At 53.5% G+C, this 26,566-nt stretch overlaps 1 protein-coding gene across 5 annotated transcripts in view; it reads right to left on the bottom strand.

Annotated features, from left to right (window-relative positions):
• The window catches only part of TSC22D3 (TSC22 domain family member 3), a 62,470-nt gene that overhangs the window by 1,611 nt on the left and 34,293 nt on the right, over window positions 1-26,566 (bottom strand). For 4 of the 5 annotated variants that reach the window (XM_087860319.1, XM_087860320.1, XM_087860318.1 and 1 more), the window contains exon 3: window positions 1,035-1,086. In XM_087860319.1, the coding sequence (XP_087716445.1) occupies window positions 1,035-1,086 (52 nt within the window). Of the gene's footprint in view, window positions 1-1,034; window positions 1,087-1,830; window positions 2,199-26,566 lie in introns of those variants that run through there. The other variant, XM_087860322.1, reaches the window with a different exon arrangement.

Raw genomic sequence — 26,566 nt, 5'->3', positions numbered from 1 at the left:
GGGGTGTTCCCTGGGCCACCGAGCCCCGGCCTCCCCTCAGCACGATGGCCCTGAGGCCCTGTTCCTCCGGAGCGCTTCGGCCTCACCCAGGAGAGCTGCGCGACTGGGCCATGCCCGAGCTGGGAGCCCAGCTTTGAGCTGCACAGGATCCCCCTCGGCAAGTTTCTAGTGACTCTCAAAGCCGGCCACTTAGAAGTCCTCTGCGGGTCGGTTGCCGGCGGTTGGCTCTAGCCCCACTGCCACCTAAGGCCCTGTTGCTGGCCCACCTCCCAGGGAGGACCTGCGGGGCACCCCATACGGTCTGTCTGCTGGACACACCTTGCCCAAGAGGACGGAACTGGCTCTTCTGGAGCCTCCTCCCCGCCATAGGGCCCAGTACACCAGGCTGGGGTTGCACCTGCGGGGCAGCATGGCCCGACAGGACACTGGCCCCGAGCAAGGTGCCAGGATGGGTGCATCCGCTCTGAATCTGAGGACCCCGCCGGGGCAGGGGGCTGTGTCACTGGGCGCCAGGGCACAGGGAAGTGGTGGCTAACGGCTGGATGCCCCAAGCCCTGCAGCCATTTTGGCTGCTCGGTGGAGTCTGACCTCTACCTGGTAAGGAGAGGGAGAAGGGGTGGGGTGCTTTGCTTCCTGTTTCCTCCCAACTCCTGACCCCAGCCCAGGCTCTGCAGAGGCACTGCAGTGTGCTCACATCCAATGAGCTCCCGCCCCTGCCAAATGCGAGCTGCAGACAAATGCGAGTGTCTGAGCTCCCTGCCCTGCCACCGGCCCAGGGGTGAGCCAGAGGCTGCAGCAAAGAGACGGACGGGACGGTGAGAGGAGGGGGTCCAGCCAGGGCAGACTGCAAATGTCCTAAAAAGCTGCCCCTCTGACCTGACGCTACCTAGAGCCTCCAAGGGGAGGGGAAGCAGGCTTTTGGCTTCCTCAGGCTCTTGGCAAACGGCTTTTGCACCCACCCCCTCAGTCCTGCCCCAAGTTACATAAGCAGCAGCTAGGTCTGGGGCTGGGAATGACGCAGTGATGCCACTCACCATGGCCTGCTCGATCTTGTTGTCTATGGCCACCACGCTGGCTCCAGAGGCACTGCCAGGACAAAAAGCAAAGCGACCGCGTTACCCACTTGGTTCCACTCTGAGCACCTGGCAGCTGCGGCCAAAGTTCTCCATCTGCCCTGGTTCTTCCTCTCCCGCCTCCCTGCCTCCCTGGCCCAGAGTCCCGGGTACTTTGTCCCCCAAGCCCGTGCAGGAAGCTGCACCTCCCAGCCGGGCTGGCTCCCCCCGCCCCCGCTGCCGCCCAGAGCTCCGCGTGGAGCCGCGCGCAGGGCTAGGGGCGCACGGGCGAGCGTGGCCTGCTCGGCCAGCCCGGGCGACAGGCAAACAATGGGGGCGCGCGGCCCAGGGAGTCCCCCCGCCCGCGGCCCATTCCGGCGCCGGCCAGAAGGGCCGCGGGCGAACCTACCGCGCTCCGAAGCTAGCTAGGAATTCCTCCTCGGCTCGGAAGCTTCCGGCCTGCTCCCCGGCGGCGCACGGCGCGCGGCCAGCCCCCTGCCCAGCCCTGCTCGGCCCGGCCCCGCCGCCCTCTGCCTCCGGCTGCCTCTGCCTCGGGCTGCAGCAGCTCCTTCTCACGGCGCAGCGGCCGCAGGGACGCTCCGACGGTGGCTCCCAGCGCGGCGGTGACCCCCCTCTCTGCGTCCCCTACCCCCGCCCCTTCCCAGGATGCTGCACCGCGGGGAACGGGGACCGGCGGCGCACGGCTCGCTCGGAGATCCCGCTCGCAGCCCAGCCCCCGCCGGCGCCTCGGCTTCGGGAGCTGTGGCCAGTGGTTTACCTGTTATCCAGCTTAACGGAAACCACATCCCCTCCAAGCAGGGAAGAGAAGAAGGAGATGTTGAAATTGTGCAGCTGATAGACCGCCACCTCCATGGGGGTCTGATACATTTCGGCGTTCATGGCTCGGGCGGCCGCGGAGCGCTGGGCGGGCTGGGCGGGCTGGGCGGCTGCCGGCTGCTGGCGCGCTGCACTGGGCTGGGCTCTGCGAGTCGGGCCCGGGGGCTACGAGGGGGGTCGAAGGCTGCCGATCGGACCCGAAGCCAGGCAGCTGCTTCAGAGTTGAAGGGAAGTGACTCGAGGGGTGTCACCTAGTGTGTCACAAACTCCACAGCGGACAGTCCAACCCAGACTCGGAGATATTTCGGCTCCTGCTTCTTTATATAGGAGGAGCTGGCTGCGTCACATGGCGTCAGGGGCCATGCAAATGAGTCCTGTACCGGGCTTTGTGGTCCAGTTAAACCACATCCCCTCCCTTGAACCTTAGGCTAGGACTGTAAACAGTTCAGCACTTTCCTGTGCCAACTGGCATCTCCAAAGAGGGCTCTGAAGATTGGTACAAACCAAACTGGAGCGGATTCTTCGAGAAATAAGTACGAATGCCCTAACCAGAGCAGAGAGCGTTCAGTAAAGGGGGGGCGCTGGCTGGTTTTCAAAGCTCTTCTTCAGGTGTCAGCCGGCATACACCCCCCCCCCCCCATGGCTTTGCAATGCCCTAGTACACCACACGCCCTGGGTACCTGCCCACACAGTCAGGAGCCTCACCTCCTTGCCGCCCCCGCCTTCTCAGCCTTCTCTTCTGCTCACATACTTTGTCACCTGCATGTCCCATCACCCAGCCAGCCGGCCCACTGGTCTGCCCCAACCCCAGCAACTATCCACTGATCCCCCTCCTTTGGAGGTACCCCTCTGTGTGCTGACACATGCACAGATCTGTGACATGCTCAGGACAAGAGAGTGTCCCAAGAACTCAGAGGAGTGGGGGAACATGTACAAGGGGGAAGCTGGGGGCCAGGTGGGTGACGGAGGAAGTGGAGGGGGGGAGACAGCAGGGGAGTGAGTGCTGGAGTGACCACAAGACGCCAGCCCCTTTTCCTTTGGTCTCTACATCCTACTCTGCAGAGAAAATACATTCAACTTTATCCAGGATTTCATGTCCATATTGTTAAAAACAAGATCTTGTCACTTTCCTATAAAGAGCAAATGACAACAAAACTATGAAACAAGGCTACTTACAAACCATCCCAGGAAAACATTCGCTTGGTGATGGGTCCAGCCATAGGTAGGGTTAAGAGGCTACTTCGAAATAAGTCAAGCAGAGAAAGACAATTATCATATGGTTTCACTCATTTATGGAACATAAGAAGTAGGAAGATCGGTAGGAGAAGAAAGGGAAGAAGAAAGGGGGGGGTAAACAGAAGGGGGAATGAACCATGAGAGATTATGGACTCTGGGAAACAAACTGAGGGCCTCAGAGGGGAGGGAGGGGAAATGGGATAGGCCGGTGATGGGTATTAAGGAGGGCACATATTGCATGGTGCACTGGGTGTTATACGCAAGTAATAAATCATGGAACTTTAAATAAATAAATAAATAAATTTAAAAATAAATAAAAATTAAAAAAAAGAGGCTACTTCAGGAAAACGCCGATTCGGAGTTACAAGGAAAATGAGGTGATTGTTGCCTACTAAGAGTTACATATGTTTTCATCAAAATACGTTTTCCTTCTTTTCAGCTTCAAGCATAAAAAATAGAAGGCAGCAGAGGCTTGAGGTGCTTTGCTCCTACTCTGTCCTAAGTGAGGCCACCTGGTGGACAGATGCGGAATTGCAGCCAGAGGGCGCAACCTAGCCTGAAGAAGGGACAGGTGATGATGCAACCGCAAGTATTATTTACACCAACTCAGGGCCATAAGGAGAACACTGGGTTCCACCACACATACAATAGTCTGGATGAAGCTAGGGCCAGTGCCCATGAATCAGTTTGTGATTCAGGCTGTGGTCCAAAGAAATACCCTAATGCAATCATGCTACTGGAAAAGTACTAGGGCCCCTTATCAGCAAAGAAGGTAATTATTATTTGCCTCAGGATATTTCTCCTAACCAGGTGCCTGGCACCGACACCCCGGCCGAGGCCCCAGTTAGGCCCAGTCTTAAGGCCTTGCTTTTCTCCAGGCGGCCAGTGCACTTATGCCACCGAACAGCCAGTATTGGCCACCATGACGCGGGGCTCCCCCTGGATCCTACAATAACAAATGCACAAGGGCCATTCTATTGGCCAAGTGCTGACAAGGGAACTATCTAAGCAAACCGGCCCCAGAAGCCCAGGGTGGTGTTTTTCTTCACCCTAGGTGAGGTGGAAGACCCTCCCAATCTCAGGATATTATGTTGCTTTTAGGTCACAAGTCCTCCCACAAGGTGTTTGTTTGCACACAGCTGTGTGTAGTAGGCAGAACAAAGGGCAGACTCTATTTATAGGTCATCAAGAACATTAGCTGAGGGAATAAAAAAGCTTTCTTAAATCAGAAGCTTAATTGATACTGGAATTCCCTGATATATTAATCTGCCCTCTGTGCCACACAGAGCTTTCTTGGCCCTAGGAAGAGTTTCAGACCTGCCACTGGCCTGTAAATCTTTCTTTAACTATTGCTACCCACCCCCAAAATTCCAAGGGAGATGTTGAAAAGAAAAAAAAGATAAATAAGCTAGGTTGGCAGAGAAAAAAACCACCTCCAGGAAGACGAGGCACAGGACAGAAGAAAACAGATCCTTCCAGGGGAACTTCCTTACAGGGAGGCAGAGGCAGAGAAATCAAGGGAGTTGAGGAAGGGAAAGGAAAAGAAATCAATTGCAAGCAAGGCTGTTTGAATTGTAACCTAAAGACACTTACTACAGATAAGCTGAGTTTGATGGGGCACCTGGGTGGCTCCATTGGTTAAACTTCTGACTCTTGATTTCAGCTCAGGTCATGATCTCAGATGGAGCTCCATGGTGAGCCCTACATCTCCCTGGGCTCATCAAGGATCCGTGCTCAGTGCAGAGTTGGCTGGAGCTTCTCTCACTACACCCCCCTCCCCGCTCCCCAGCCACCACCCCCCCCCCCCGCTCGTGCATGCACGCTCGCTCTCTCTCTAAAAATAAATAAATAAAATCTTTTTCTAAAAAAAAGCTGAGTTTGAGACCCACTGACAATAATGGCTACCATTAAGTGAGCATCAGCTATGGGCCAGACATTTGCACCAGCCACAGCATAAAGCCTGTGGTATAGGCACGGTCAGCATCATTTACAGATGAAGAAACCAAGGGTCTGAGAGGCTACCTTGCCCAAGATACCCAGCTAATACATTATAGAGTTGGGACTCCAAACCAGGTCTTCCTGACCTACAGACCAAGTTGGTTCCTACCACACTTAGTAGTGGGGTAGGGGGTAGGTGTGTTGAGTAAATAAATAAATGCAGTGGGGGGCTGGGTTGGAGGTGCCGGAAAGCGGTGAGGAGGAAGAAAGGAAGAAGGGCAGGACACGTGGTCCAGAGGCCGACTTTGAGTTCCGTCAGCACAGCGTCAGCACAGCTAGCTTTTCTGACACCCGTGGCAGGGGAGAGCAGCATGGGGGACCAGAAGCACATCCAAAGTGTCCAAGTGAACCTTATAGGGGGGCTGGGCTCACCCACATCATTTCAAAAGGCAGCCCCACAGCCCTCAAAGAAAGCTCGCTCCGTCTAGGAAATAGGAGCTGTTAATCCAACCGGGTGGCCCCCGCAATGGAGCCACATATTGTAGCCCTGGGGTAGACAGTACCCCAAATAAGGGAAGTAGTCTGAAAATCATAGTCATAGTCCAGGCAAACCTCCAGTTTCTAGGGCCCCACTAAATGGCATCCTTAATCCCCCCCCCATTCCTGCTGTGCTCAGCTTTTAGGAGAATGAAGCCAACCACAAGAAAACAAGCTCCTATCAGGGATTTAGTTTTAAAAAACAACTTCAAAAGGATGCCCCAGGTTCAGCCCACACTCAGTCACTCTCATTCCCTCTACACCTCTAGTTTGCCAGCTGCCAGCCAAGTGAGAAGTGATCACCTTGAGGCCTTAGGATCCACCATTAGCAAACGAAATGATGGCTGGATCCCAGGATCCCAGAGCTCGCTAAGGCAAGACAATGGACCTAAATGCCCCTGTAGAGGGATTTTTCAAAACAAGGGCCAGGAGGAGGGGGAGAGGGGAAGAAGGAGGAGGAATCCGAAAGGTTTTCTGCCTTAACCCCTGGCACACTAGAAAATTCCTCTGCCCAGAATATCTGCGCCAAACCTTGCAGTGAGTGAGTGCGAGTTTGTGCTGTACAAGATATCTATGATCTGATCTAACTTTTCTGAGTAAAGTGCAGATCCATGGGGCTCTCTGTGTCCCTATGTTCTGCGGAGGTGGGCCCACGCAGGCAACAGTGGACTAGGCATTCAACAGCCCAACAACCTTGTGTGAATGTATCCAAGTTCCCTTCTTCCATCCTACACCCGGCAAACTGGGCTGGACCCAGAGCCAGCCTAGCAACAGCAGCCGGGCCTTTGCTGGCACTCGGGTCTAGCCCTCTGGCCATGGGATTCTGCAATCAAACAGACACAGCCGTCCTACCCTCTCTCAGGGGCGTCCTTCTAGATGCAGGGTGGCATTGTGAGGACAGGGCCGACTCCCTCCGTCTTAGGAGGCACTGGAAGCCGACTTGTTTGAGCTGGAAGAAGTGTCTCAGCATTCCCACCGGCCTGGTTCCACTTCAAAAGCCAGACTCTCTAGGACTAGAGTGCTTCCTACTTCGGGTTCCCACGGGACAGCGGGACAGAGACCGGGCAGTCCAGGCCCACAGAACGCGTGGGCCAGATCTCAGCACGCTGCTGAGGGGTGGGGAGCAGACTCAGGGTGGGTGCAGTAGGGTTGGGGTGGCGAAGAGGGGGGAACATCTCACTTCCCTTTTTGTCACACTTGAAGGATTGTGTACTATGCAGCCCAAAGGAAACTCTTTATAGGCAAGTCTTCCTTATTTTCTACAGGGAATGTTCCACCCAAAGATTTCGGCGATGTTGCCAGCAACAGACAGGGTCTTGTGTCAGGAGAAGCGGAAAAAGACACGATGTGCGAGGTGTGGGACAAGCCACAAAGCAAACACAGGGTTAGGAGCTGGGAAAGGAAATCAAAAAGGATATTGAGCACTGGCGCGCTAGCACAGTTAATGGGACGGCTGAAAACCAGCCCTCTCCACGGACTCCTCCGCCCGGCCCCCTTCCGGCTGAAGCTCTGTCGACTTCTAATTACTTACTTGTCCCTTTTTCTGAAGAGGCGGGGGGAATAAGGAGGCTGAAATGCCATCGCTTAATTTGTTCTTGCTTCTGTCTTATCTTCTCTCTTCCCCTCTGGTTCCCCTCCAGTGTGGAAGACCAGAGACAGGAAGGCCACTGCCACTTACGTCGTTACTCTGGCTTCATGGAAAATCCCCAAAGTCCAGAAGGAGGGAAGCAAGAAGGAAAGACGGTGACAGAGAAAGCGCCTTGTCCTCTGTGGGTCATGTGAACTGCCCCGCATGGCCAAGGCCCAGAACCCCCGACTCTGGGGGCCAGGAAAACGGGGAGGAGGATGCGGACGTGGATGCGGAAGGCGATGGTGGGAGGGACCCTGAGGAGAACCCTGGTGGAGATGGCCACTGTCTTGGAGAAGCAGCTCCAACAACCGATTTGGGCCAAACCCTGACACCAAATGATGACAGGAGCAATGAATTGTGCCTTTCAGCTCCCTCGCGGACGGGGTCCCATGCGAGCTTCACAAACAATCTCCTAGTGACTCGAGGGATGACAGGCAGAACCAAACCCCATTCTGACAGGGCAGTCCGCCCACTCCCCCTCATGCAGAGAGGTTCAGAAAGTGCTCCTGGCTGGGCCATCTGCATCACTCCAACTTTGGTGGCGAACCCTGAAGGGCAGGCGGTTTGTCCTGGTGTCTCGGCAAGACTGGAAGTATTGGCAACGTGATCCGGGAGTGCTGTTTAGCTCAGTGGATCTTAAATCTCATGAACCTTGTGTCAATATTTATGCCTGTCTCCCTTTGCCTTATGCCTCGCAGCTGGGAAAATTTACCTCCATACTTTTTCCAAGCCCTTTTCTCATTTTCCACCCTCCCCACTACCCAGCTCCTAGCCAGAAACAGATATTCCTGAAGAAGAGACTGCAAAATTAACCTTGGTGAATGGGATCGCCTCCTCCTTCTCCTCCCTCTCCACATCGCCCTGATCATTCAATTCAAGTCGGTTCAACTCGATTCAGTTCAAGATTGACTGAATGCCTATTCAAAGTGCAAGGCCAGTTTCGGGGAAATTCAACCAAGCAAACAAACCAACTGGTAGTACAAGTCAAAAATTGTGCTTCCTTCCAGAATATCCTGGGTTCGATCTCAGTGAAATGTTTGCTTTGGGGGGAAGAAGCCTAGGGCTTGAGGGTGGGTGGAAGGGTAGCTCCGGGTTCGGGAGGGCCGCACCCCTGCCATCCCTTCATTCCTTAGAATTGGCTGTGCTTTTTTTCTCCCCACCCTGGCCCTTGGCCCGTGCCCATCTCGACGGGGATAACAGAGCAGCCGCAAAGCTTGGAGTTTCTGTGGGACCGAAGGTTCCTCTGACACTGCAGCCCATAGGCAGTCTCACTCTGATTCTCTTCCTGAACCCTCTGGGTTTGGGAACGGAGGTGTTTGTAAACCTTGTTTGTAAACAAAGCATAGATCTTTGCTCTCTGAGACGGGTGTCCATGTTTCAGGTGGGGGTCACCTGCCAAACTCTCGGCCTTCCTTCCTTGGCCGGCTCCTCTTGGTCTTAACCTTTGTTCCACTTCACCCTCCCAGACCCGCACCATCTTCAGGCAGGCCAATGGCCTCTACTCCCCCGGTCACGGCCCACCCTCTGGGAATCCCAGCGCACTCCAGCCTGCAGGGCGGGGGGGGGGGCAGGGAAAGAAAGAAAGTCACAAGAACATGGCCGCTCTTCCTGTTTGCACCAGCCTCTCTGAGCCAGGGAGACACTGGTAGGGCCTCTCCCCATCCCTTTGCTCCGTGGAGCAGCCCCGAGAGCTAAAATTCCAAGCCATTTTTTTCCTGGCAGTTGCCAGGGTTACTTTGAGTGGTATGTGAAGGGCTTGCGGCTATTGGCAATGCTTGGAAGACAAGAACCAGGAGGATCTTGTTGGGGCTGTGGAGCCAGCAGACAAGAGGCCCATGAAGAGGCCAAGGTGGAGCAGCCGGCTCTGTTGTGGGCCCTGCTATAGAATGGCTGACCTTTGTAGTGGTACAGGTCTCCCGGGGAACAACAGGACAGTAATAATGCCAGCCTCTTCGGGAGCTTGGGCTCCTGGGCCGTGATGGGCAAGCTTTGTGAGCCTGCCCGGGCTCCTGCATTGTACGCCCCAGGCCCTCGCTAACCTCCCAGCAGAGCTATTCACCAAGGGCTCACTTGAGGAAGCTCCTTGATCCTCTGTGGTGGGACTCTGACTGGTGAAGAGGGGCTCTGCCGATTGCAAAGGGCCTCCCACTCTGCAGTCACCCCCGCAGCCCCATCCTGGAGCTTCCCGGATGGAAAGAAGGCAGCCTAGCTGGGGTGAGGGCAGGGGTGGGAGGGCGCAGGGGACACACGACTCAGCCGAACAGAAAGGAAGGAGAGACACGAGGCAAGCTCCTCCCTGGGCAGCCGCCCCCGCACCGCCCCCAGCCAAGGGAACAGTACTAGGGAACTCAAAGGAGTCTTGGGAGGGTTAAGGAAAGCCTCCTGGCCTGGTTTGAGAGCTGCTGACAAGGGATACACACACCTCCTTGGGAGGAAAGAGAAGCACAGACGCGCACACACACACATTTATGCAAACATTCTCTCAGCTTTTCGCCAAGCCCCATTCACAGCGACAGGCAGGAGTAGGGCACCCTGCCTCTCCTCCCTCTCTGCCTTGCTGTCTCTCTCGCCATTTCCCGCTTCTTCCTGGCCCGAAAGAAGTAGAAAGGCAATAGGACATGGCAAGGTGGCAAGGCAGGACACTCTAGACCAAGCCAGAGTATCAAAAGACATAGCCCTGGCTCTCTCTGCCATCCAGAGCTGGCTGCGCACAGGGCAGACATCATAGGTGACCGGTGGGGAGAGGGCAACAAGCTGAAGCCTCACACTGCACACCAGGAACAGGGAGCCCTGGTGCCGCCGGGTCCACAGTTTTCAAAGACGTCAATCACACATGAAAATAAAAGAGAAATAAAAAAATCAAGTACTACGTGTACATAATCAATCATACGAACGCCTAAGAAATGGCCCTCACCGGCTCGTCAGGAGGACAGTTCTGACTAGAGCCAGCCCTGGCATAGACGCCATGTGTGACTGGCTGCACTGAGAAGTCCTCTCAGCACTAGCTCTTTGCCTGGCGACTACTGTAGTGCCTAGAAACGTCACCATCCGAGTCAGACTCCTGGGTTCTTATGATCATCCTGGGACCTCTTCGTAATTTGAGGAATTAGGATCGTTTTTTTCCTCCATGCCAAAAGCCCTGGGAAAGGGCCACCGTCCGCCACTATCACAAATACTCAAGGAAGAACTCAGTTTTCATATTATGTTCAACAGAGCGGTCAGATCAGCACTGGAAGGCGAGGGACACACAGCAGGGAGACCTTGCTGGTGGGCTGCAGACGGAAAGAAATGGGTCCTCGTGAGATTCTTAATGTCAGGATTGCCTGGGGAAGCTTGTGGAGCATCTGGACGTCCTGGGATCCAGCCCTAGAAAATCCAGTGGGATGGTGTGTGGCTTGGGAAGGATGTTTTCCGATGGGTTGGATGCAGCTCTTCTGTCCCCGGTCCCTGGAACTGCTTTTGGGAACCACTGGCCTAAAGGTGACAGCCAAGACAGGGTCTACCCAAAGAGTCCCCAGAGTGTCAGGGTTGCCAAGACCTACTTAGGATAATACAGCGAGATGGGGTTCAGCATATTCCAGGCCTCATGTCTGTTGGCCTTTCACTCTCCCTTTCGCTCCTGAAAACACTCGATCAGAACACGAAGGAGAGTTGCTTATTAAAAGGCTAACACGAACCTGCTCTGATTTATAAGTCACTCTCTGGCAAATTCTGCCTCTCTGTTAGGAGGAGCAGATTGCTTCTGAGACACTTCACAGCTGTCGGTGGGAACCCTCGGCCTGGGAGGCTGGGGACGCAAAGGGTGGGCATCCCAGGGTGGGAAGGGAGAAGAACCCCGCGGAGAGGGAGAGAAGAGGGAAGGGCTGATTTTTCTCCAACAGCACAGTTTGGTCCGTTAACCCAGCCCTGCCCTCCCTCTATAAGAGCCAGCTCTCTGCCTGCCTTGTGATTGTCACCGCTAGGTCAAACATGGGTCCCTTCGTTGGAAGGTTGGCTGGAGGGGTGTGACTCATTCCCGCGCTCAGGAGCCCGCTGCGGCTGACTACAAAGAGTCACCAGGATCTCTGCAAACATGCTCATCCGCACCGTGATCCAAACCTCAGCTCCCTGCCCCTACCATCCTCACCCCTCCTGTGGCTTGCGAGCTCCTCCCTGGCAAGAAGGCTGCCCCCATGGCTCACCGACTCCCCTCTCCCAAGGGAGCGCAGAAGGGGATGCGATGCTCTCCATGGCACGCATCCGGCCTGTGTTTTGGTATTTTATTTTATTTTTATGTTTAATTTACACTGCCTGCTAGGTTTGGGGCTTAAATAAACAAAGGCTATGCTTCCCCCAAGGCCTGGACTTCCTGGTTGCCTGTCAGCAACAGAGTGACCCTTTTAACCTCTTCTCTTGCTCCTTGAGACAGGCAGTGCAGGGGGGTGGGGTTGGAAGAGGAAGATATTTTGGGGCCAAAGCCTGGAAATGCTTAGTGCCAGCTTAAAATACCATCCCCCGCCCCCGCCCTTCTCGACAACATGAATGTGAAGTCCCGAAGCCACCTTACCAAGAACAGACTTGCTTTAAAGGCCACAGCAGCAGTGTAAGGGTAAAGCACAAAAATGGAAAAGTCAGAGTATTTGTATTGATTTTTTGGGGGGGAGAATCTACCTTCAGATGTCTTGGTACCACCAAGCAAAGACCCAGTTTGTGGGCGGAGCAGCTTCACACGCCCGTGGACTTTGCGGAGCACGGTGGGCCTGCCCGGGGAAAGGCTCCCTGCCAAAGCTCATACACCTTAAAAAATAAGGGGAACACTGGCCCCTATGTCCTGGGATAGAGCTCTAACAGCAAAGTAACGAATCCTGGTCAACAGTTCTGACATCCTGTTATTTGCTAAAACTAATAATACTGTGGAGTTTGTTGACCGACTTGCAGAAGAGCTAAAGTAAATATGGAAACTGAGGAATGGCCAAGTATAGACAGTTACTAGCTCAGCAGTTGAGAAAAAGGGAGTTTCGCAGATAGTCTTTGCGCACCTTGGGCCACTGGGGCCCGTGCGCGGTTGGGAGAAAATCTGGAGGCATCGGTGACATCACCGGGTGATTTCTCTCCAACAATAGGCTGCTTGATAATGCCCTTGGCCCACAGAGCTGGGGCCTGGGCACTTAGAGAATAATGGTATGAATCGAGAGGGACTTGCCCTAGTGCACAGGCCAGGGGAGGTGCTCCCCGAGAAACACAGCTTTAGCACCCATTCGACTTAGACTTGGTCAAGCAGGAAGAAACTACATCAGGAGGCCAGAGTTTTTCCACCTTGGCCACTAGCCAGCTGGCGGACTGCTCAGAAGGCTCTAAAGCCCCTGTGCTGCCAGCTCCTTGTTCATGAAATGGGAATGATGCTTGCCTCCCAACATAGACGCCACACAAGGTGGCTGTGTGGATATGACACCGCGAAGTCTGGAAACAGAGACAATATCATCATATTACTCTCTGCAGACTGATGACGTCTTAACAACAATACGTACATATATTTGCCTATGGTTCCAGACTTGGTGGACATCCTGTAGGTGGCATAGCTGTGTTCTCTGGGAAGTTAGAAGGACCACGTGAATGTGACATGCTCCATGATGAGTAAGGGTCCCGGTCCCCAAAAGCTGCTGGCGCAACAGCTCCCTGGGTGAGCAGCCGTATCAATCCCTATCAATGCTATTTCTAAGTCTAGCATTTTGAACTTTTTGTCATGTTCCAAGTTTTGTTTCCACAGTGTCACAAGTCACCAGTACTGCTAACGGGGACGGGGGTAGCGTGAGGGATGGATGTGAAAGCAGAATCAACATTTAAATTCAGTCTTATGGGGGTGCCTGGATGGCTCAGTCTGTTAAGTGTCTGCCTTTGGCTTGGGTCATGATTCCAGGGTCCTGGGATTGAGCCCCGCATTGGGCTCCCTGCTCAGTGGAGAGCCTGCTTCTCCCTCTCCCTCTGCCCCTAACCCCTGCTTGCGTGCGCTCTCTCTCTCTCACTCTCTCTCTTTCTATCTCAAATAAATAAATAAAATCTTAAAAAAATAAATTCAGTCTCTTGAAGGTCTTTAGCCATCCGCCCCTGTACTCAGAACTTGTAACTTGCAGAACGTTCTGGCCTCGAGGGCCTCTTTGATGGCACAAGCAGTCAGTAATCAGCAGGTCCTCTGGTCTTTCAAGCGGGACTGAAGGCACAGGCAGATAAGACCATGACCGGAAGTGGGCGACACACAAGGTCTCCAGTGAGCATGGGTTGGCTTCCTCGACTAGAATACGAGCTCTGTGGGTGTAGGGGTTTATCTTATTCACCACTGTACCCCCAGAGTCTGAACCTGTGCCTGGCACACAGTCTCAATATGGTAAATATGTGCTTAATAAATAACTAAAAGTGTTAGAACTTTGCTAATGGGGAGGAAGGGGAACCCTCTTACACTGTTGGTGGAAATGCAAGCTGGTGTAGCCACTCTGGAAAACAGTATGGAGGTTCCTCAAAAAGTTGAAAATAGAGCTACCCTATAACCCAGCAATTGCACTACTGGGATACAAATGTAGTGATCTGAAGGGGCACCTGCACCCCAATGTTTATAGCAGCAATGTCCACAATAGCCAAACCATGGAAAGAGCCCAGATGTCCATCAACAGATGAACACACACACACACACACACACACACACACACACACACACACACTGGAATACTACTCAGCCATCAAAAAATGAAATCTTGCCATTTGCAATGATGTGGTTGGAACTAGAGGGTATTATGCTAAGCTAAATAGTCAATCAGAGAAAGATAATTATCGTATAATCTCACTCATATGTGGAATTTAAGAAACAAAACAGAGCCTCATAGGGGAAGAGAGGAACAAATAAAACAAGATGAAATCAGAGAGGGAGGCAAACCATAAGAGACTCTTAACCATAGGAAACAAACTGAGGGTTGCTGGAGGGGAGGGGGTGGCCGATGGGGTAACTGGGTGATGGACATTAAGGAGGGCATGTGATGTAATGAGCACTGGGTATTATATAAGACTGATGAATCATTGACCTCTACCTCTGAAACCAAGAATAAATTATATGTTAATTAATTGAATTTAAATTAAAAAATAAAAAAAAAAAGAACTTTACTAATGGCTCCTGTGGGGAAGAGCTATATAGGCAAATTCATGAATTCGCCTTCTGTTAACACTTGAATTTGGGGACAGTCACTGTCTGAGAGCAATTCCACAGTTAAAAACATGAAAGACTAGTGAAAATCAAACATACTTGGGAAACCCAACCCAAACACAATTTAATTGAGTAAGTGGCCACTAATGACCTGGAACCAAGGCCCGACCTCATCAATAAAAGGGATAATTCACCCGTGTGTGTGCTCCTGGTTCTCCACTAATGCTGGGACTCTGGTCCATTTCCATCTTTAGCTGAAGGGGATGGGTCAGCTGGGAACAGGGCACCCACAGGGAGCAGTGGAGGGTGATGAAGCACGGGAGCAGGGCAGCCAAGTCTCAGCTGGCAGCAACATCAAAGAGGGATTTGGGGCTAGCAGGCCTGATTTTGAGCGAGTGACAGCCATATAACTGGAACGCTGTGTGTATGTGGGGAGGGGGGGATGGGGGCAGACCAAAAACAAAAAACAAAAAACTGTCCTGACCAAAAATACCCCGATACCAGCCAAGATAAAGGAAATTCTCACTGTTCATGTCACCATGGGGTTTGAAGTGTTGAGGACCCCTGTTAAAATGAAAAGTCTCTCTCAGAAGGGGAACTGTTCAGTCTTTCTCAGAGCGGGAACATGATGACCTGCCTAATGTGCTCTGAATAGTGGGGGGCTTCTGGGAGACCTGCCCCAGGCTGGCTCAGTAGAGATGGGTGGGGTGCTGCTGGGAAGGGGCCTCACAGTGGGTCCTGCCTAACTGGTGGCCTCGGGCTCTCAGGGGGGCACAGGCAGATGTGTCCACATATTCTTGGGCTCGCTGTCAAGTGACCACAAAGTGCCCGAGCAGGCAGCTCTAAGAGCAGTAGAGCTCATGACATAGAAGATGATTTTCTCCTGCTCTTCTCGGGGAACCCAGCTCTGAAGCAGCTGTGAGGAGCAGGGATGTGCCGAAGCCTTACGAGGGACGTTTATCTTCAGCGTTCCCTGTCCAGGGGATCTCGTTTGCTTGCTCCTCAAGGCAGCCTCCCTGGGCCTACCCTCCTCAAGTTCCACTTACTCGTTTATAAGCTGGCATAGGTGGGACATGGACTCCCAGGAAGGCCCTGTGGCTGATAAGGGGTTGCTGGGCTCCCCCTCCCCTGGGATCATTCTTTTTTACCGAGGGCCTCCCATTAACCCAGAGGAATGAGTCCAGCGGGGGAAGCGCCAGGCAAAAAGGCAGGTTGCCGGGGGAGCTTTCTTTGGCCATTTTCTGCCACTCTCCATTGGCAGTCGCCTTCTCTGCCTGTGCACCAGGCGGCTCTGGCGGCAGACACAATCCTCACACCAGAGCTTGCCAGGGCGGCCCTTGCCCCTCGGCACCCCTCCTGCTTGCTCTTGTAAAACCCTGGCAAAACCTCAGCCCTGAAACCCCGCTCTAGTGTGACCAGGTGATGGACAACTGCCTCGCACCAGGCAGAGCCGGGTCCATGGGAGGGAGGCCGGGGAGTAGGGCTGGGCGGCTCCCCACCACCCCCCGTGGCCTTGTTGTGAGGCGCTGACAGCTGGGAGAGGACCTGAAACCAGTTAGCCTGGGGCTCCCGGCCAGCAGTGTATTTTCATCTTGTTTTGACTGGGACTGTCCTCCCCTGTGTAAACACGTCCATGTCAGGGGGAAGAAAATGTAGAACGGCTTAAAATAGGTGGGTGGAATGCATCCCACCCATGAATCACCAGTGCAGGGAATGCCCCACAGGTGGGCCTCGCTTTAAGCAAACCTGACATAGGAAAGCCTCGATTCAACAAGGGGGGCAGGGATGGACAGCTGTTAGGTCTTGACCTATCACCGGGAGATCTCAAAGCCACATCTGGTCCAAATAACAGCAGTAGCTCCCGTGTACTGATAGCTTAGCGGGCTCTGCGCGAAGAGCATTATATATACGTTAGCCTTTGGAACCTTGTCAACAGTTGGGATAGGATCGTTGACAGTAGGGGATGGTATCATATTATCATTAGGCCCATTTTATGGATAAGGAAACAGAAGCCCAGGGAGGTTCAGTGACTTGCCCAGGGTCACCTGGCTAGTAAGTGGCAGAGGCCGAATGTTAAGCCCTGGTGTGTAATTCTAAAGCTCCGGCCCGTCTCGAGCAGGCGTTTTGCTTTGTTTTGAGGAGGATTTCCAGGCCAGGCTGCCTTCTAGGCACATATATTCCTTCCCACCGAACCCCCTGCATCACAGCTGCAGGGGAACTGGAAACCTTATCAGGGTCCGGGCGGGGAGCCCTAGGGTGGGGGTTGGTTCTTTCCATTGACTAAAGGATTCCCATCACGGTCCCCTGGAGGCTGGGAGCCCCCTTAGCGTGTCAGGATGGGAGAGATCCGCATTTCAACTCAGGGACTAGCGGACTGTTTAAGGGCAACCACTTGACCGGACTCAGGGAAGGCCCCTCAGGAATTGCGAATAAGTACGAACTGCTCAGACACCCGGCTGGGGAAGGGACAAAAGACTTAGTATAAGCTAGTATAAGGAAAAACCAAATGTAAACATGTATTTTGAAACAAAATGTCACGGATCATGCTGTCGGCGCAAGGCTGGCCCCCGGGGCCAAACTGTGAAGTAGGAGTCTGCCTCCAGAACCTTCCTGCTTCCTTTTTCAGGTACCTTCCTCCTGCCTGTCGCCTTGGGCGAGCTGTGCCCTCCTGCTCCTGGGAGTTCCATGGGGCCCCTTACTACCATCTGGGGTGCACTGCCCTCCCTAGCACTGCCCACTTTAAGGGAGACTGTCAGTCTCCCTCCCCCAAATCCAACGAACCTGGTTTAGGGGCCAACCCTAGAGGACAAATCAGAGAAATGTATTTGAGTCAATGGCAGGTAAAGCTTAACAGGTTTTCCTCAGTCAGATCGCAGGGGCTTTAACCACAGATTTTAGTCAGTGGTACTTTAGGCATGGGTGGGGCGTGGGGATGGGGAGGGAACGAGCTGGGGAGGGGATGGCCATGGGAGGGGGGAGATTGTTTTTCAGGGTTCTTCAAATCTTGCCAAGTAGGCCACATGCTACTCTGATTATAGGTAAGCCTGACTCTACAGAGAAGGATAAATACTGTGTCCTTATACTCATGCTGTATTCCTTCCAGAACATGGCAGAAAGAGCACTGGAATAGTAATCAGGAGACCTGAGTTCTGGCCCGGTTTTGCCGCTGGCTACCAGAACAACCTTGGAAAAGTCCTGTAACCATTCTGGGCCCTAGTTTCCCCTACACATAAAATGAGAGGATCAGGGCTGCAAATTGGTATTTACTTGGGTGCTTATTTGGTGAGTGATACCCCTATTTAGACTGGGAGCTCCATGAAGCCATATGCCAAGGGTTTGTAACAGTGTCTGGCACATAGCAATACTCAACAAACGGAATGATAGAATGAATGAAGGAACTGAATGAATGAATGAATGAATGGCAAGTGTGACTTCTGAGGTTGCTGCCAGTTCTAATAGTCTCTCAGCCTTGACTTCAGCAGATGCAGCCGTGCCTCTGGGTGGAGAGGCCCAGGCCAAGGGCTGGCTGGATGAAGCCTTCAGGCCTTCGTGCTCAGGACCATGGGATGCAGGGGCAGCCTGTGGCACCATAGGTAGCAGGCAAGCACTTCCCTGAGGCCGAGGAAGCCTCCAGGATGCTGGATGGGAGGGTGTTAAGGGCTATAGGAAGGGCAGGGTCGGTCAGGAGGAGTCAGGAGAGTAACTTTTACACAATTTTCTGTAAAACGGGAAGCCGTGATAACAGAGACCTGATGGGTGTCTGGGCTGAGGTAGGAAAAGTGCCGAGTTGCATGGTGACTCAAGGTCAGGAGCTGGAATGGGGCCCAGAGCTCTCAGGCCTCCGCTCACCCCCATGGGACTGCCCCTGGCTCCAGGCCAGCTCCCTGAATAGCTCCCCCACCCCCACCCACCCCTCCACAATCCCAGCTTCTTAGGCCAACCTGCTTCCTTGTCCAGCCGCCTGCTGCCCTCCCCCAGGGCCACATGGAATCCTCCTCCCCCGGCCTCCCTCCAAGGACTCCAGTGCAGTCACCCATCAGAACTTTCCGAGGCCCACTTCTGGGCAGACCTGCCCACCCCCCCCCCCCCAGCGTTGCCCGCGTTCACACTCTGACGCAACTCCTCCCCTTCTTATGCAAAAGGGGGAGCTTTGCCAGCACAGCCTCCCCTCTCCTCTGAACATACCCCCTGCTTCTCCTCCCCCACTCCATGGCCAGGGCCCTCTCCCAGGAACATTCTCAAGCATTATTCAGAGGACTGAGATTTTCTCCCATGGCCCTACCCTTTCCTCCAGCACCCTTCACATTTTAACAGGGGCCACAGTTTCAATCCAACAGAATGAATCTTGAAGAGTGACATTTCAGGTACTAGCAATCGGAGTGAGAGGTATTTATGGGGCAGGGGGCTCTTCCCAGAATTCCTGAGATAACACTATGGGGGTGGTTACCTCCATACTCTGCTCTGAATGCTCATTAGGCCAATTCTGGTCTTTGCTTCCCCGGGAAGTTGGGAGACCAAATTTCTGGTTCCACCACTGCCATTAAAACGGTCTACGTGACCTTGGGCAAATCAGTTAATCTCTCTGAGTCTTGGTTTCTTCATCTGTCAAATGGGAGTCATTACCCCATGCCCTACCCACCTTGCCAGAGCTGTTATGAAAATGAGAGAGCGCGCGCGCATGTGTGTGAGTGAGAGAGAGAAAGAGAAAGACAATGAACTTTTTAAATGGCAAGGTCCTGGATAAATATCGGGGAATTATTATGTCTCCCTTCTGCTGTGCATGAAGGACCCATACAGGTTGCACAGTAGTGCCCTCCTTACAAAAAAATGCCGACATGCCTCCGGCACCTTTCCTCTCTTCTGTCCTGTCTCTCCTCCAGGCTTTGGCCCTTAGCCAGGGTTGGCCTCCTGTGCACCTCCGCTCTGCTTTAAGAACATCTCCTGCCCTGCCCCTGTCCCCTTCACCACCCATCATGTTACCCACAGGCATTTCTTTAAGATCCAAGAGCCTCTAGCCATTCTCTCTCCCTCTCCGGTCACGGTCACGGGGTCATGGCCATCCGTGTGCCTAATGACCACTCTTTCATCCCTGACCTCAGGCCATCCCCATCAAAAGCTTTGAGGAGGAAGGACTCGTGGGTGGGGGGTTGGGGGTGGTAGTCATTGAACTTGACAATTTGCTATAGAGGGTGAACACGGTGCAGAACACCCCGCATGTGCTCAAGAAACACACCATTGTTTGGTTACACGTGTGTGTGTGTGTGGGGGGGGAGATTTGGGGGTGGTGTCCGCTTTGGGGCCCCTGAAATCATGACAGCTAGGCAACTGCCTGCTCTACCTCTAGATTCGCCAGGCCCTGCCCAACTGTTCTTCCGGCCCATCTTCCCGCCCATCTTCCCCTTCACCTCTCAACCCCGACCACCATGGGCTGGGCTCTTTTATCTCCAGGACCTGCATGCTAGAATGTGATCTCGGGCCTCCCTGGCCTAGCGCCACAGAGTTTCTCTGGTGACCCCACCTTTCCCTCAGGGATGAGAGGCTGGGAGCAGTTTGGGGCATCCTCCGAATTTCCCAGCATAAGCAATCCATTCCCTCTGAAGGACCTCACCCACGAGTCTCTTTACCTGAGAAAATCTGGGTTTCTCTCCCCAGAAGGAGGGGCCCCTGAGCTTTTCCTAGAGGCTCGAGAGTGATGCCCACCACAGATGGAGTAGCTCTGCACCTGTACTAGGCCATGGCTGTCCCCTGGGCTGGAATGTCTCTCGGTCTGGTGAATGCCAGAAAGAAGGCTTCTCCCCAGATTGTGAGGGGAAAGCCCTCGCTTTCCCCCTAATGCTCCCTCAGGACTTCATTTCAACCCACCCTTCCCCAAAGGAGGAAATCAGAAGCAAAAGGTGACCTTGCCAGGCCTTGCCAGGGACTGGTGACAGGGCCGGCAATGCATGGCCTCATTTTGTTGGCCCTCACCACCTGCCTCCCTCCCTCTGCCTGCTGCCGGGGCCCCAGGGTTGGCAGGCAGGTCCAGGGGAGGTGGGACTCTCTGGAGGTCACCGAGAAGGCTGGTCCCGTAACAAAGATGGTGAAGGGGGGGTATCTCGGAGGCCCAAAGGTGAAGCAGCTGAAGCAGTGGGAGGCCTCTGAGGTAAGTGAGGGAAGAGGGGAGTGCGCAGAGCAGAGTCGAGGTCTTTGGTGGTGGTGGGAGGTTGTTAAGAAAGACCACGAACTCTCACATTTGTTAAACTGGTTTTGAAAAGAATAATGATGCTAATAGGTACTACTTATTGAGGGTTTATTATGTACCAGGCATTGCGTCAAGCGCATTTCACGCATTATTTCATTTATTTCTCACAACAACCCTATGTAATTTTTTTTTTTTTTTTTACAGATGACACATGAAGGAATAGCAGCTCAGGGAGGTTGTGACCAGCCTAATGTCACACACCTAGAACTGGGATTTGAGGACCTCATTGACTCTGTAACCCACACTCTTCACCCCTAAGCTAGCCCTCACTGTTCTTGCCACAAGCATGGGCCCGCTGGCCGAAGGGCCCACCAGGTACCCTCCAGCATCGTTGGGCCTCCCGATGCCCTGAGAGCCTCAGTTTCCTGGAATTGACTTTTCTTCACCCCACTTTTCCCCCCCAAAGAGCCTAACAATTTCAATTGGGGATTCATTTAAGAGCATCCAATGGATGGGACAGGGGTCACACAAGAGGACAGCGCTCTGAATTGGGAATGAGATCAACTTTTGCTCTGGGCTCTGCCATGAAATTGTCACGTGACCCCAGGCAGGTTGAATCTTCTTTTAGGCCCTCAGTTTCCATACCTGCCCAGACTTTATCTCTGCTCCCAGGCAGAGATCAGTCATGAATAAAATCTAAGAGTATCAAATTCTTCAGGATGGGCCCCTGACCACCCTCTCCACCGAGGAAGAAGTCCTGCCGGTTTGAAAGTTTTCCAACTCCCCACTGTCCACTCAGGGCTCACCCTGTGGCGAGTCTGCTGTAACACCCACTGCCACCCTCAACATGGGTCTGGGAGCTGCTCAAGACCTCCGTGCCAGGAGATGGCTCCTTACCCACCAAACCCTCTCTCCCCGAATGTGCATCGGTGTCCCTTCCTATCACTACTTTGAGGTGACCTTGACTTGCCTTTTCCTCCTCTCCTTCCTCTCCTTTCCCCCCGGCCCACTATTGCTCTGGGAACACCATCCTTCTTTCCTCCTGGCAAATGCGTCTGACGCACACCAGCTGGCTTCCTCCTTGAATATGCAATCCTCCCCTTTGGCCTACTTGGCATCTTCTGGCCTCTTTTTCGTTGTGTTTTGTTTTCCTACATATTCAGAGAGATGGAAGGAGACTTGAGGACCAATTAGTTACATTCCCGCCTTTTATGGGGGAGGACAGTGAAATTTGGATAGAGCAAATGACTTGCCCAGGGTGATACAGCTAGGCAGAGGCAGAGCCAATACTTCATCTGTCTGATTTGGGGGCCGCTGCTCTTACTCTCTTTGCCCTTTAGGTAAGGCTTTGGCCCACCAACCCACCGACCACCACTTCCCTCCCCATCTCCAAATGTCACACCACTCCTGATTGCTTTCCATGTGTATATTTAGGTTTCCCAACAGAAAAGTAGTCTAGCGGGGGCAGGGAGCCAACTAACCCCTGAGGTATGAATGAGGTACCAAGCAGAGAATTGATCTGCCTAAGGTCATACAGTTCATTAGCAGTAGACCTGAGACCAGGATCTGGGCCTCCTAGTCTCCACTCTGGGCCATTTCCACTACATCACGATGCAGCGCACCTCTGTTGTTCTCCAATTCCCCCCTTCTGTCCTTTACTGAAATGTTTCATTCTTGCATCGTCCTCTTTTCCTTGTCTTCTCCTCCTTCCTAACTTCTGCCTTTTTCACAACCCTGTGGGATTTCAGAGCCGGAAGGGACCTCAAGGATCATTTAGTTCCACTCATCACTTAACGGAGAAGACTGACAACAGGAGATGGGAAGTCATTGGCTTGAAACTGGATAGCTAATTAGTGACCCAGCTGGGATACAGGCTCAGGTCCCCAACTCCAAGTTCAGTGCTCTTTTAACCAACCTCTTCCTGACTTTATGTCTAGAGTCCTTCTTCCTTGAAACCCCCCCCCCGCCCCCACCGCCCCTGCCATCCAGGTCCAGCAAGATCTGAGAGTGCTTGGGCCCACGGTCCTACAGCATCCCTGATGAAAGGTTTGGAAGGAGCAGAGGCCAGGAACCACTCCCATCCTCGCACAACCCACCCCAGGAGGCCCCAGCCTGGCCTTGCCGAGAGTGGTGACTATCAAGTATGTGTTGACATAAAGCCATAGCCTCTCGGATTCTCAGTTCATGGCCTAGACGGTGGCGTCAAAGCCCGAGCCGGCTGCAAAACGAGGTCAGTTCACTGTCCTCCCAATGGAAAAATCTTGTAAAATCAATAGCACTTATAACGTCAACAGACCCGGAGACCTTTCCTCTGTTTGTTTTTTCCTCCTGAGCCACTCTTTCTCACCCACCCTGCTGTGAAGGCATAGACGACAAAGGAATCTGCCAAGTGAAGCCCGGAATCTCTGAAGGCGGGCTTCCACTTTCCAGAGCCCCTGAACCCAAGGGAGAGAGGGGGCATGTTGAGGTCTGAATGGCTTGTGAAGACCACCCCCCCAAGGCCCTCCTGGCTCCCTCAGGCGAAGCTCATCAGATCCAAGGCCCTGCCTGGCAACTGGCTCCTGCTTGGGAATAACCAGAAGCTGCTCAGAGCTCCAGCAGAGATTCTGGAAGCTCAGCCCTACCCTAGCTTTACCACACTGGGCCTTCACTAAAGAAGAGAACAACTAGAAAGCCAATTAGACAACACCATGGGGCCTTCCTGCGCTGGGAAGTGTCTGAGGCCCTCAGACTGGAGTGGATGTTGGCTCTTTTCCCAGACATCCTTCCCCTGCCTCCAGTGGGCGTATCCTACCTTCCCTCCATGCACATAGAGGGTGGCTGCCCCTGTGCTATTATTTGCATGGTCACAAACAGGCTTCTTCCTCCTGTCCCTAAACTGGTCCTACCACAGAGCCTGAAATTCCTACTATCAGAGGCAGTCCTTTATATGAAAGCATTGTGAATTTATTCCAGCCTGGATTCGTTTGACAAACAGTTATCGAGCACCCACTCTGCATCACACGCTGGTACCTTCTAGCAACTGTGTTTCGTGCTACTGAAGACGGTTGTGCCTCATGAGTTCCCTTTGAGCATGGAGGGCCAGACGAGATGGCACATTTTTTGCTCCCAGGCAAAGGAAGCTTGGGGATGAGATATGAAGGCGGGTCCTGAGAGTAAGTGTGTGCCAGGGTGTGGGTGGTGAAGTGGGAGACACCTCTTCCATACAAACTCGGAGGACCGGGGACAGACACACCCCAGAGAAGTTGTCCTGGGTGGCCGCAAGAGGCAGATGTCAGGACAACCACATGGCACAACTGTGCCTTCTGCCCTCTGTCCCCACAGCAGGGCTCTTTGCCTGTTGGCTTCCCAAGCAAGGCGAAGGACAAGACATTTTGGAAGAAGTGGTTCTCTTTTTTCTGATATGCCCTCGGGGCACTACGGTTGGCTCCTTTGTTGGTCAAGGTGTGCCCAAGGCGTTTAAAGACAACTAGGTACCTCTTTCAGCAGAGAGTTCTCCTGGTTAAACACCCCACCTCCAACCTCTGAATGCACGAACCAGGTTTCACAGCTCACCTTCTCCTAGGCAAGGCCTTGGCCCTGTGCCTGCTCCCCCAACCCTGCCCTCTGGGTGATCTTGCTCAAGGGTGCCAAGGGAGTTGGTGGCAGGGGCTGGGAGTAGAGCCCGGCTTTCCGTGGATCCTTGCCTGGCACTCTTTGCCACCAGACCCTGCAACCTCTCCCTCTCATCTCTTGCCCTTTGTGCTCTGTCTGCACCCTCTGGAGGCGTGCCCCCGCACCCACTAGCGTTCACTGGGTGAGATGTTTCTGCCCAACACCACTCAGCGGTTCAGCCATATGGGGCATAGGGAACCTGGCGGTCGGCTGCCCCCTGGGGCCAGGCCTGGTGGGGAGGGGAGGACAGGTCACTTCGCTGGTCTGAGATCGGCAGAGCTGGATCCCTAAGTCAGTCATTCCTTTTTTAAATCAGGGACCCTAAGTGCAGCCCCTAAACTTGGCATCCCAGAGCTAGGACCAGGTCACCGTGGGGCCCCACTCCCAGGCTTGTTGCTATGACACATGGTTCTACAAGTGCTGAGCGGCATTGTAGGGGCCGGATGCAAACGGCACGCAGCAGGGTCGAGCTGTGAGCCAGTTGGCCAGCTGACATTTCAGGGTCCAAAGAGCTTGTGTGTACTGGACAAGCTGTTTATTGTGGTCTTGGCACTGCCCGGCCCTTCAGACAGCAACAAATGCTCCCAAACTGGGAAAGGAGAGGAAATAAGGAATCAGCCGTAGCCAAAGAAGACCTGGAATCTCTTCCCTCACACCATTTGCTCCCTGCAGCTGACGTGCTGCTGGTGCCAACCATCGGAAGTGCCCCTGTGAGGGAACTGGAGGGGGCAAGCTCCACAAACCCCCATTCGTGAAGACCCAGATCACAGATCGTGTGCATGCCCACGTCGGTACCCTTCTGCCTGCCCAGCTCCCCGAGGCTGCTGCTGCTGGAAGGTCAGGCAGTCTGTATTTGGACTAGGAAGGAGAAATCTTGATGCTACAAGGTCTAAACATGCAGAGAAACTGGTACACCAAGTCTGCTGCAGGCTCTACACACACACACACACACACACACTACCCCCATATTCTCAGGGAGATGGCCATCAAGAGGCCATGATAAAAATGTCCTTTCGAGTCCTGGCTTGGTCCTTTCAGATATCCTCAGGCTGGGGAAAATGTAGCAAGGGCATGTGTGTTAGAGCGTAGGGTGGGGTGGGCAGGTGAGACAAAGATCCCAAATGAAGGAAGCCGGGAAGCCAGAGTCCAGAGAAGTTGTGGGGAAGGTGGAACTTTCCAGAAAAATCTGGCCCCATCCATGCCCAGGAGCCAGTCTAGTCTGGCCTATGGCCTGAGGGGAAGCCCTACTTGGGAGGGACGGGATCAAAGATAAGGGGTTGAACTCTGCCTCAGGCTCTTGACTTCCACCCAGGCTTGTGGTTGCCAGGACTGGACAAATGAACTGCGGGAGGATCTTCTGAGCATCTTGGTCAGGGCCTCTGGTTCGTCAATGGTTTAGCAAGTAGTCAGCCCTATCAGCCCAGCTATGCGTGATAGATACCTTCTACACACACACACACACACACACACACACACACACTGCAGTAGTAACGAACACCAGCAGTAAACATTTGTTGAGTGCCTACTTTGCACCAAACATAGTTCAAAGCACTTCCTATACAGTATGACCATTATCTCAACTAACCCTCCCCGAACCCTATAGGGTCGATAATTTTTTATTCATTCTCCATGTACAGAGGGGGAGTCAGAGGCTCAGGCAGGGCGAAACAACCTACTCCAAGCCCCACCAGGTAGAGCGAGTGGCTGCATGAGCATGCAAATCTAGGTCTGTCTGGCTCCCAAGCCTGTACTCATTACACTCAAGGGCCCTTGTGACTAAGCCTACTTGTCCCTTTGTACAAAAAGCCTCAGGGAAAGAAAGAAGAGGAGGGTAAGAGGGAAGATCCAAGAGCTTGGCCTTGGGAAAAGAACCACAGTGATGGGAGAGACGGTGGGTGACCGTGTGAAAGAGGGAGGCTAGGCCGCAGAATGCCCACCAGACACCAGAGCTAAGATCATCTAAGTCTGCAGCCTCTCGGTGACCCCCACAACCCCCCACGTGGTGCCTGCCAGGACACTGGTACTCACTCAGTAGAACTGCCGAAACACAAGTAAGCCCAAACATGGCCACCTTAGGGAATACGCACAGACCAGGTTGCTGCCTCCCATTTGGTAAGACCCAAGCTTTTTTTTTTTTTTTTTTTTAAGATTTTACTTATTTATTTGAGAGAGAAAGAGCTCGCAGAGAGAGAGAAAGAGAGTGCAAAAGCACAAGCCGGGGCAAGGGCAGGCCGATCAGGGAGCCTGACGTGGGGCTCAATCCCTAGGACCCTGGGATCATGACCTGAGCTGAAGGCAGCTGCTTCACTGACGGAGCCACAGGAGTCCCCAAG

Source organism: Ursus americanus, chromosome X (assembly GCF_024610735.1).
Source record: "Ursus americanus isolate L20-20 chromosome X, mUrsAme1.1.p, whole genome shotgun sequence".
NCBI lineage: Eukaryota > Metazoa > Chordata > Mammalia > Carnivora > Ursidae > Ursus > Ursus americanus.
This window is presented reverse-complemented; position numbering and strand designations above follow the sequence as displayed.